Raw genomic sequence first — 12165 nt, 5'->3', positions numbered from 1 at the left:
GGGATTGGAACTGAAAACATAACAGAGGGGTTCCAGATCTGCTATTCACTTCCCTTGTGTTTAGTTTGGTTCTCCTTCAACTGGTTCTAGTTTGCATGCCCTGTAGGGTCAAAGTACAGCTTCCTGCTTAGTTTTCAGCTGCAGAATGAAGACTGCATTTGTTCAGATGATAGAGAGGGTCAGTTCAAAATGTGCTCCTGCTCCAAGCTGAAAAGTTAACATGTATGCACTGTTCCAGTCCAGTACCTGCACCAGCTATTAAGTGCTGAGACAACCAGCCTGTTAGAACTGCAGGTCTCTGTGCCCTCTTTCCAAGGCTCAGCCTTGTGAGGATTTAATAAATATTTAGCATACAGATAGAAAATGTTCCTGTTTCCCATTAATGCATCTTACTCTTCATTATCTTCAAAGCTTTCTCAGATGTATGCTTCCTGATTAAATTTTGTCCTCTGAGCTGCTAAAAGGATTTAACCTAAGAAGTAGGGCCTAAGGTATAGTTGATACAGTGATGTTGAAAGAAGCTACTCCAATGTTTGCTATGAAAGAAATGTCATTCAGATCATGAGATCTGTTCCAGAGGTACAGAACTTAGTGTTCTGCTCTGGAGGTTTTCAATGACCTAGCTCTTCAGCTGTGGAAAGAAAACAATCCTCATGTCCACAGAGCTCTGTTAGCAGACAGGCAGGTTTCCCTTCTTAAGTCTGACTGAACTTGTTCTTGGAGTGCCTCCCTTTTCTTTAGCATACATTTCTTTCGCAGGTGCTGTCCCCTGTTTGTCCAGTCCTTTTAAAAGTTTGTAATTCTTAATGTGTTTGATTGAAACAATCACTGAAGGATCTCGATAACAAGTGAACATGTGTCACAACAAACCAAAGATACGTCTCTGGTTTCACTCTTGAAGACAGTGTAATTCCCACCACAGCGACATGAGAAAGTGTAACATTGTTCATCTGCCAAAAAGAAAAACAAAAAAGCCTTTAGTGTTTGAATCAAGAATTCATTCAGAATTTTCATCACAGAGCTGCTCAGTAACAAATGACCTCCCACTGCTGGATTCTAGATATCAGTACCTGTGCTTCCATTTGTTGCTCAAAAAATACCTATACTCTTAAAACGATTCAGTGACCGCGAGGCATTCTTACACCAAACAACCAGGGGCAGCGTTAGTCTCTTTAAAAGACCAAATAATAAAAAGGTGAACATGAAAGAAACAGACATTAAAAGAAAAAAATTAAGGAGTGTCAGTCATAGAGATGACAAGTCAAGGATGGTTCCAAAACACCTGCTAGCTCAGGAAACAAATCAGAAGAAAAGGAAGTAGAGAGGATTTTCCTATCACAGCTGAAAAAAATAAATTAAAAAAAAAAAAGAAAAAAGATCAGGCATTCATTCAAAAAGCAACTAAATGATAAAAGAATAATCTAAAGGAAGGAAATAACACACTCTCAGGTGAAAAAAAATCTTTATGAAGGCACTTGTATTCTGCCATCACAGAGTAAGAAGATGGAGGAGATTGGGGAACAATCTGGAAATCTAAATAGTTCTATAAGAAGAGCTAAGTGAAAAGTAGTATTGAAAACAGCAGAGGTGGGGAGGAAGATGATGAAGGAATGCAAAGAAAGCGAAATTCCAACTCAGGTAATCACAGCAAAGAAAAGCTAAATCTGAGGGAAATACATAAAAATGTAGCACTTACAATAAGCATAATGGTATAAGGTGCAGGGGAAAAAAAAGACAGAACACTTGCAGTGACAAGGGTGGGAGCAAGCAGTAGGACACTGGTACCTTCATTCCAGGACATGTCCTCAAGATAAATCTGTGCATGTAGTGGCCATTGGTTTGTCAGACTAGCTTCTACAAAGAAAAGATGTCAGATGTTTGACCCTGATAACAGACAGGTTTGTATTTTTTCCTGATAAGTTAGTAGTTTTACACAGCTAGCAGTCAATGTGCTTTTAGGTATCGGTTAAAAATGCAGGTCTCTCAAACTTTCATTTCCGTATCCCTGCATAAGCTGGAAAGTGGAGGAGTAGATGGTGACCATTTATTACTGAAATTCAGACATTACTGGAACCTGCACTTCTGCACATCCCAAACAATTATGTGAAATTAGGGGCAAACATTTGGTTTGAAATAAATACATTTTTGTACTTTTGCCTGGTTGTAACTACAGAACATTGGCTTAACGCTTCTCACAAAATCATGGAATGGTTGAGGCCAGGAAGGACCTCTCAAGATCACCCTTATCAACCCTCCTGCACAAGCAAGTTGCTCAGAAGCATGTCTGGTCATATCTCCACAGAGGGAGACATCAAAATCTCTCTTAAGCAACCCATTCTCCTTTAGAAAGAAGACAACCCTCAACAAGCACCAAGTAAATGTTAGGCTGGTGTGTGAGAACACCACCAAAATTCCTGCAAAAAGCTACTCCTAAGAAAAGATAAATTAAAAACTTCCATGGGCAGAGTAGTCTTAAGTGTTCTTTTTGTGATGAAGAGTCTCCCAGCTCAGAAAGAAGATCAGTTCTGGCCTGTACCTATGAGATGTGTTACCATTTGAGTCCCTGGATTCTCTCAACATCGAGTACAGCATGAAGTGGAAAGTGTAGAACGCAATTGAAATGATCACATCCGAACTCTGCCATACAAATACAAACTGCCTTTGCAATTTAAAATTGCAGCACATTCCTAGTTCGTGATCAAAGGTCACACCAAGTTCTTTAACTTGGCAATATAAGATTTTGTCAAAGTCGTAAGTGAAGCCATAAAAAGTAACATAAAGAGAGGACACAAAACCCCCCTTACAACATGGAACCTCCCAGTTGTTGCCTGACATCTGGAAGAAGCTCCAACTCCCCAGATGCTGTATGTTAAAGAACCAGAAACACCTGAAAGCTGATCTTTAGCACATACACAGAAACACCTTGGATTTGGCAAGACTTGGGAGCTTAGTGCTCACAGGTAGAGTATCACAAGTAGAAGTGTTAATGTGTCGTTACCAGTAGTGAAATGAAACCCTTATGCAGGATAGGAAATTTAAGCCCAGATAAAACAAAACCATCAACAAACCCCACCACAAACCCACCACATCAAATCTCAGTCTTTACTTTGCAGCTAAATGACTATTCTAATTGTAACTGAAATGTACATTATGTATCCTTGAGAATGAGGGTATGTGAGAGTGAGGATACAAGAGAATGAGCCTCATCTAAACAGGTTTAATGAAGAAGATTAAAACAACTCAGATGCATTGGAGATAATGACAGAATCAATACAGCCTCTCTGATGTTAGCTTTGCTGAACACCTATTCTGTAATGAAAAGATCAGAATAAAAAAAAAAAAAAAAAGAAAACTAATTCTCCCACGCCTAATACTTTACTGCTGTCAAAAGAAAGGGAAAATTAGAATAAATAAAATAAAATCAACAGGCATGTAATGCTGAAAGCAAACTGGAAGATACACCTGTCAATCAGTTGTTCTCACTGCTGTGCATGCTCTCAGTTACATACACAAGAGCTTCAGTTTCCTATTTAAAAGCCCCAAATGTAAGCATTAACTCTGTCGTGTTCCCAACCCCCGCCCCAAAGCGCAAGGATAGGTAAAATTCACTGCTGCTGACATCACATCTCACAGGTGCAGGCCAGAACTGACCTTTCTCAGCTGGGAGACTCTTCATCACAAAAGAACACTTAGACTAGTCTGCTCATCTAAGTTTTTCATGTCTCTTTTCTTAGGAGTACCTCTTTGCAGGAATCTTGGTTTTAGTTCCACGGAATAACAATTTTCTCGACCCCTGATCAGAAGATTAGTTCACTGCAGGAAATGTCCAAAATCAAACAAAAGCTCAGCTGGCCTTAGCTCATAGAATCATTGCCATGATCCTGATCGCCTCGTTAACAGTTTTCTGAAGCAAACTGGTGTCTAATTTTCATCCCTTGCTGGAGGAGAAGGTTACTTAAGACTGGTATTGTTCCTAGTACTGTGCTTTGTGGTAGGCTTTATCTGTGACATCTGCTTGAGCTGTAGAACTCTGTACTGAGCTGTGCTTTCTGAAACATGTTCCTGAACACATAGGGAAAGCCGTGAAGACCTGCTCCTCTACCAGAACTTGAAAAACAAGTTTGAATTCACCACAAGTGCAGCCTGCCTGGCTTTGCCATCTATTGGATTTGTCTGACAACAAGAGGTGAAAGGATTCTGCAGCTCCATTGTCTCAACTGCAGGATCTAAGAAAACACTGGCAGGCTCATCAGAGAGGTTTATGAGCCTGCAATTCAAAGAGATTAAAAGGAAAATCTACTGAGATTCTTTCAGGCTACAGAACAACATTAAATAACTATTAGCAGCTTGGTTCAGTAAAGCTTTACTAGAGCCCTTGCTGGGTCATTCAGAAATTGTAAAGGAGGAAAGGTCTTTAAGTTTCACTTGAGGATACAATAAATATTTCTTGGGCTATTTAAGGCTGAGTTTTAGGGAAAAGGTTGCAAGCAGTAAATGGAAATTTAACCCTTTTAACAGTTTATGGTAATAGTAAAAATAGCCATAATACTTACAAAGATTTTTCTAGCTCTTTATCAGTCATTGTGCTCTTAGGATTGTTGAGGTGTTGTGTTTTTTTTTTTAAACCAAACAATTAAGAACAATTCAGGATATGTACCACACTCAAAACATGGATGCTTCCATTAGTTAATTAATTCTAACAGGCTGTTTAGTTTTTAAACAACTACTTAAGTTTGAGTCTTTTCAATGACTTTAACATAATCATGCTTACTTCAGTTGGAAATTATTAAAGAGCTATATATGAAGAATTCCCTTAACAAAAAGCTATTTCTGTTAAAAAAATATACAAAACAACAAACCAAAAAGAGAGATACTGCTTCACTTGCAGCCAGTGCAGACTAGAATGACCTCCAAAGAGCTAAGGTAAAAGGCTTGTTGTGTTCCAGTACTAGCTGAGGGTCCACAGCCATAAAATCTGTGGCTAGAGAAGGAGCATAACCTGGCACACTGAAAAGCCGAAAGTAACAGCCACCTTAAAAGCTTTATTTTGGTCTAAAAGTATTTTTTTTTTAAGAAGGAGTTTTCTTAACAAGGAACAACTAAAACATTCTTTATTCATTTCCCCCCCTTTTTTTTGTAGCAGTTGCCATTTCTGTGAGCTACTAAAGCATTTTTATAGGCTTTTGTCTTGCTTCTCCTATTTGTTCTCATAGTGGATGTGGAAGATTAGTCTTCAGGCACCCTGGGTACCAAATTACGAAAGATATCTTGATGTCTAAGAGAGTGTCATCACTTTAATCCAACATTCCCTCCTGCTCCAGCAACAATCAAAGAGCGACCATCTCCAAAACAGTCCTTCAACAGAATCCCGGAATGTTAGGGGTTGGAAGGTACCTCAAAAACTCATCCAGTCTAACCCCCCTGCCAGAGCACAACCACCCAGAGCAGGTCACACAGGAACTCATCCTGGCAGGTTTTGAATGTTTCCAGAGAAGGAGACTCCACAACCTCTCTACAGGCACCCTGCTCCAGGGCTCTGTCACCTTCACAGTGAAAAAGCTTTTCCTTCTCTTCCTGTGGATCCTCCTCTGCTCCAGTTTGCACCCACTGCCCCTTGTCCTACCACTGGACATCACTGAGCAGAGCCTCCCAACGCTGCCATTCACATCTTTATAAACACGAATAAGGTCACCCCTCAGTCTGCTCTTCTCCAAGCTGAAGAGCCTAAGCTCCCTCAACCTTTCCTTGTAAGGGAGATGTTCCACTCCCTTCAGCATCTTTGTGGCTCTGTGCTGGACTCTATCAAGCAGTTCCCTGAGATCCTTCTTGAACTGAGGGGCCCAGAACTGGACACAATACTCCAGTTAACTGCACTGATTTATGACCACAACTGTGTAAGTCTCCCTTTCTAAACCTGCAATAGAAACTTAACTGGGAGTGAGGCCACAGCCTCTAAAAAACAAAGCAAGAACAACAGGATAATTATGCTGGAATCTGTGTTCATGTCTGAAAACTGCATCTGCAATGTTTCTCTTAAAATGGAATCTAAACACTAAAAATCAAAAGCTGGTTTGTGCCAAGATATGAAAACTCCTACAGGTGATTACATCCTCCTATAAACATTTGGGCTTTATGGACACCTGTGTCCAGCACCCCAGAAATACTATCCTGGATAGAACTGAGATGGAGCCATACATGGAAAAAAAAAACCCCAAAACAATAAAAACACTTCAGATTCTTAAATTTCTTCACCTTCTGCCCAAAAAAAGAACATAAAAAGCAAGTAGGGTTTGTGTCAATCCTACTACTAGCTTTAAATTATTTGCCACATTTAGTGTCAGAAATTTATTGAAGTCACCAGTTTGATTTAATTTTGTGACCTTTCTGTTAATCATTCAATCATTAATAATTAAAAATGTAAAATGAGTTAGCAAAATTATCTTAATTATGTGATACTTTAGACACACAGATCCTTTGTATTTAAGTCAAGAAAAATGCACAACAGTTGCTGGGGTGCTATTCAAAAGGACCTGGACAGAACATAGAAAGAGGCTGACAGGGACATCCAAGGTTTCAACAAAGATAAGTCCTGCTTTTGGGATGGAATAAGCTAATGCACCAGTACAGGCTGTGGGACAACTGGCTGCAAAGCAGTTTTCCAGAAAAGGCTCTGAGGGCCCTGGTGACCGAAAAACTCAGCATGAGTCAGCAGGGCACTCTTGTGGCAAAGGCCAACCCTAGACTGGGCTGTCTTGACAGGAGAGTTTCTAGCAGGTCAAGGAAGTTATTTTCTTCCTCTCTCCTCAGCACTTAAAAAGATTGCAACTGAAGTCCTGTGTCTAGTTTTGGCCCCCTCAGCACAAAGTTGGGGCAAGTCCAGTGGAATGCCAGTATGGTCAGGAGTTGGGACATACATCATACAAGGAGAGGCCAAAAGAATGCAGGCACCTCACTGTCTTACAGCTGCCTCATGGGAGGGGGTAGAGAAGGCCTCTCAGATGCGCACAGTGGAAAGATAAGTGAAAGGCACTAGCTGCAAAAAAGAATCCTTATATCTGCTTTGATAGAAGGAAATGTTTTGAACCTTTCTGGGTATGGTTTTGTTTTTGTTTTTTTTTTTTTTCCTACTATGAGAGCATTCAAACATTGGAACAGGCTGTCCACAGCACCTCTGAAATCTCCATCCTTCGAGATTAAAACTTTGTTTGGAGAAGGTCTGAGCAACCTCTGAAGAGTTTTGAGGTTTGGCCTTTTATCTTTAAGGGTGTGGCCTGAACGCACAAAAAAATGAGGAGATCACTGTGATGCCTTCAGAGAAAAGCAGCATGAAGACATAAAAGCACATTCCCCTGTTACTCTCAACAATTCAAAAAGAAAATTAAAACCATAGAGCCCCACAGAATTTCAGCTTCTCAGAACTTCTCTGGCCACTGCATTTCTGAGCCAAATAATTAAGATTTAGTTAGTCTAACACAAGAAGGTACCTACAAAATAAACCATCTGTGATATGGGAGAAAGCCTACAGTGCAAAGGCCTTCCTGCTGACTGGTAGCCACACACAAGCACACTGGCACCCTTCACACACCGCTTCCCGGGCTGTGCAGTCTTACTGACTTGCTGTATTCTGTCTCATCACTATTCCCCTTTAGCTGCTGTCTCAGGTCCTTTGTTTCTGTGAGCTTTTACAGCAGTGTCTATGAATTTCTCTAGAAACATGACTTCAGAAGCTGCTTGACAGGCATTCAGAGAACTAGAATTTATTTCACATGATTTTGCTGCCAGGGAACATGCTGCAAAGAGCACAGCAACACTGCACATGTATGTTACACGTGGGTTAGTGTGAAACACTGGGTCTTCCCTGAATAGCACCCTCTATATCAAAACATATCTATTTTGTTACTAAACGCCTGTGTAAATAAGTGAACAATTTATTTTCTTTATTTACTAAATCTTTTTTACAGAATCTTGAGACAGCTTTCGAAAGAACTCATCTGGATACAAAAGCATCTCAGGAAATAGAGATAACCTTTAAAATACTGCATAGGAAGTTTTGTCAAAACTAATTCTTTGCAATGCTCTTACATTCCATGGGAAACAAAGCAACTTATTAAATGTTGATGTACCTCTCAACTGACCCAAGCAAAATGGAATTTCATAGTCCGTATTTAAGCTTTAGGTAAAACGCAGTAGCTACATAAAAGACTCCTAATTTGGTCTTTAATACATTTCTTTTTTCCCCTGTACAAATACAATTGGTGGAAATGGAAGACACAGACAATATTACAATGCTAAGAGTATAATAGGACAAGAGCACTGGGTAGCAGAAATTCCTGTTCTGGCACCACATGCAGGCATTCATAAAATAAGTTGGAGATGAAAAATGTATTTAAGTTTGACCTTAACAGCGTTTACAGATCACATTAGTGTAAGGTTTTTTTTTCCTCGTTCTTTTAAAATATTTATTCAACAATTCTGTTTTCACCCCTCCACCCTCTTTTCCAAAACCCACACCAAGCCTGAAATACAAGATGATTTAAGAGGAGAATTCATACTGGGTATATACAATTATATATCACTCTTTTTATCCTGCAGTGATGCATATCTGCCAGAATGACTAAGCCTTTGTCTCTCAAAGTTCTGGTATCCGCAGCGGCAGGGGAGTTAAAAATCAGCACAAGAGAGAAAGGTCTGATGGTGTGCCAATGTACAATGGAAGAGAATTCAATAACAAGCTGCAGAGACAGTGGGCTTTTATCAGACAGATTCAAAAGTGGTGGTGGCTACACGTCAATGCTGGACCAGAGTGTGTTACTGCAGAGTGCGACTGAGTGTTTTCCCCACAGGCAATACACTATTATTGACTCCCCCCATTAACATGTAGGGTGGATATACATTTATTGAAGGTTCTAATGGAAGGCTGAGGGACTCCTATCCTGAGGCCAGAGCAGAAAGACAGCCTATCACTTCATGTAATGGTAGCCCATGTGTGACAGACCTGACCTACATTTCCCCCCTTTCTTTCTCACAACAGCCTGTCACTGTTTTAAGAAGCTATTTTCTGAGAGGTATAAAAAGAAAGGCATGCTAGAGCTGCCTAGTTAATGTGTTATATTGGAATATTATTTATAAACCTGCTTGAAAAAGGCTGCTTTAGACTACAGATTAATTATGAAAGCTACCCTAACACATAACCAAAAAGAAAGTGCCTTAATGATTCTGAAGTGCTAATAAACCCACAGACATTGAACGCTGGGTATAAATGCATTAATACCTCTAAGATACTGAAACAAAATGTAGTACAAGACTTAAAATTAAGAATGCTTAATGAAGCTGTCTTAATAAAAAGGCCTAACGCCTATAATTAGTATAAATTTCATATTAATTCCAATTATTAGGAATAATGCCAGCTAATGTTTTGTTGGAAGTAATTCAATGTTTTCACTGGCTAATGTATGTGTAGCAAAAGCTATAAATAATGGATCCACATTCGAAAGTAGGACAAGAGTGAAAGAAACATTTGCTTCAGCAATAAACAGCCTTTTAAAATACCATCTAACTACCACTCCCAGACCCTGCTTATTTAAAGAGCTGCTGCCACTACAGCACTCCTTGGCAGGAACCTACCACGCTGCTGCAGGTCATACTCTTTTTTTGTCTCTTCGTTCCCTAGAATTTTCCACGCTTGATCAATTTCGATGAACCTCTGCACGCGCTCCTCCACTTCTCCTGCTGGCACATCTGCCTTCTGTTTGTCTGGGTGATACTGCCAATCAAAAAAAAAAAAAAAAAAAGAAAAAAAACCAAGATTAAAAAAAAAAAAATTGAGGGGAGTGGAAGTGAGGAGGGTGGAAGAGGAGCAATCAATAATGCATTTGATATTCAGTTAACAGGACAGAAAAAAGGAGAAGGTCTGAACTAAGGTGCCAAAGGAAGGAGAATGACGATGCTGGGCACAAGAGAAAGCTGCCAATTTAATTAGACCACTGAAATGGCAACAAAACCACCGGTGGCACAAATGTCACCATGAGCACTGACGGCATTTTCTGGATAATTTGCTGATGGAATCATTGGTCTTATGGACAATTTACCTACAGAGACTGACTCCCACAAACAGAAATAGGTACATGCAGAGGACCACGACACAGGAACAAGAGGAGGTGTAAGTGCTACAGCAGCTCTTGATATACGAAACATAGGTGACTTAAACAATGTCACCAACGTTTAGCTAAGGCTACTACAGATACACTGAACGCTGTACTACATGTACCTACCTTTAGAAAATGATTTAAATATGTGAACAAATATAATTCATAATATATGCAATTCTACTTTTGAAAATATGCCTCAATGTCTTTAATTTCTTCCAGTTCAGTGAATCAATAGCCCTTCCAAATATTTAAAGTCATGGATCACTGGCTACAAAATCGTGTCATTTTAGTTAAGAAATGGTTATTCAAGGACATGGCTGGAAGAAATCCCACATTAAATAGGCAATAATAATTAAAGATGGTAACACATTCTCTTTACCATTTGTACTACAAGTTCTGAAAAGAGCATTCTGACTTAATTAATCTCCAAGAATCACCTTTTTTTTTCAATATATAGATTTTAGACAGCATTTAAGATAAGAAAGTCGCAATATAATCAGATCTATCAGCTGTTACCTGTGTTACAAATCAAGATTTTCCTTATTCTGGAACTTTAACTTCTGCCCTTTATACTAACATCAGTTGGGGTACTGAAATGCACAACAGATTTGAAGACTTTGAACACCTGTTTTACAAGTGTTTGAGCAGACTTCTGATTAACTGAATACCTTTGGGTTAGTTTATAATTAAATTTTGGAAGGGAAAGGAAAGAATACTAATGTCATGTGTGCTCTAAAAAATCCCAAATTTAAAAGGATCACTTCTGCTCACTGATGGATGTATCTGTCACTTGCACTGATGGGAATTACCCAGATAAATCTCCTGTATGACAACAGGAGAATGTATAGAAGAGCAAAATACTAAGCTTTGACCTCAAGGTTTTTCACACATCTTTTCACATCTACAGATGAATGTACCTGCAACCTCAAGTATGAAATCAGTACACAAGTGTGGATTTTTGATCCACTATGTGAGTAAGCACAGTTGAAGTTCTCTCTCCATCCTCAGGACTTGTTTGCAACTTGCTGAAGATGTTGGTAAGACACAGCTGCAATCCATAAAGGTTTATCTCTTAGGGATCCTTTTTTTTTATCTGTCCATCTGAAGGTAACAAAATTCCAAGGTACAAATAAACACAGCAGTTTTGATCATTGCATTTGCTCACTGTATTGTAAAATAGCCAAGCAGATAATGAGTAACTGCATCTTTATTTGGTAGGCACTAAATCCAGTGCTCTGTCAGCACGCACCACGCTGTACTGTAAAAGCTATTTAGATGTATTATTTTCTTTCAAACCCATTTTTCTGAAAATTTAGCTCTTCCAGTTGTATTTCAACAGCATTTGTGACACTGGTGGTTGACTGTATGCCACATTTGTGAAAGGTCATTAAAAGAAATAATAATAAAATCCATGCTTAATAAGCATACAAGGAAAATAGATCACACTAAAGGCTCAGACAATTTCCTTTTAGCAATGCTATTTATTTTAACAATTATGTATGAAGCATCCAGCAGTTATTCCTCAAAGCAATACTTTATCTACAAGAATGATACTGCATTATTTTAAAAATATTTCAGATGCTGCATTTAAAAATTGGATACGGCCCAAATACTGTAAGGTTGATTATAATGCCTAAGAAAGATATAATGCCACATGCCTGCTGTGTATTTTGCTCCATTAGGATGATACTGGTAGCATTCTCCTACAAGCTTACACCCAAAAGGCTGTAAAAGGTCCAACCAAGGAGTATTGTACCATACCTAGCACCACTGAAACTTAACTAGATTTGTACAACATTGCCAGAAAACTGTTACTCATGTTGTTATGCATGGGTTAGCCACAACACCACACCTCAGATCCCAACCCTAAACCATTACTGACCAATTGCCCCAAACAGCACCAACACCACCAACTTCTCTCCTGCCAAGAACATTGAGAACCTTCTCTTCCCACCCCCCTATAACACTAGTGACACTTTTCCTGTGCTACACCAAATCTTTGCTTGACTGAAAACCA

General features: G+C 39.2%; 1 protein-coding gene across 1 annotated transcript in view; it reads right to left on the bottom strand.

Annotated features, from left to right (window-relative positions):
* Positions 1–825: 825 nt before the first annotated feature.
* The window catches only part of DNAJC24 (DnaJ heat shock protein family (Hsp40) member C24), a 31256-nt gene continuing 19916 nt past the window's right edge, over positions 826–12165 (bottom strand). The window contains exons 2-4 of the mRNA XM_054390623.1: positions 9625–9763; positions 1786–1854; positions 826–950 (exon numbers count right to left, since the gene is read on the bottom strand). Coding sequence (XP_054246598.1) covers positions 826–950; positions 1786–1854; positions 9625–9763 — 333 coding nt within the window. The remainder of the gene's footprint in view (positions 951–1785; positions 1855–9624; positions 9764–12165) is intronic.

Source organism: Indicator indicator, chromosome 21 (assembly GCF_027791375.1).
Source record: "Indicator indicator isolate 239-I01 chromosome 21, UM_Iind_1.1, whole genome shotgun sequence".
Taxonomy (NCBI): Eukaryota; Metazoa; Chordata; class Aves; order Piciformes; family Indicatoridae; genus Indicator; species Indicator indicator.
The sequence above is the reverse complement of the archived record's forward strand: the minus strand, read 5'-3'. Positions and strand labels throughout refer to the sequence as shown.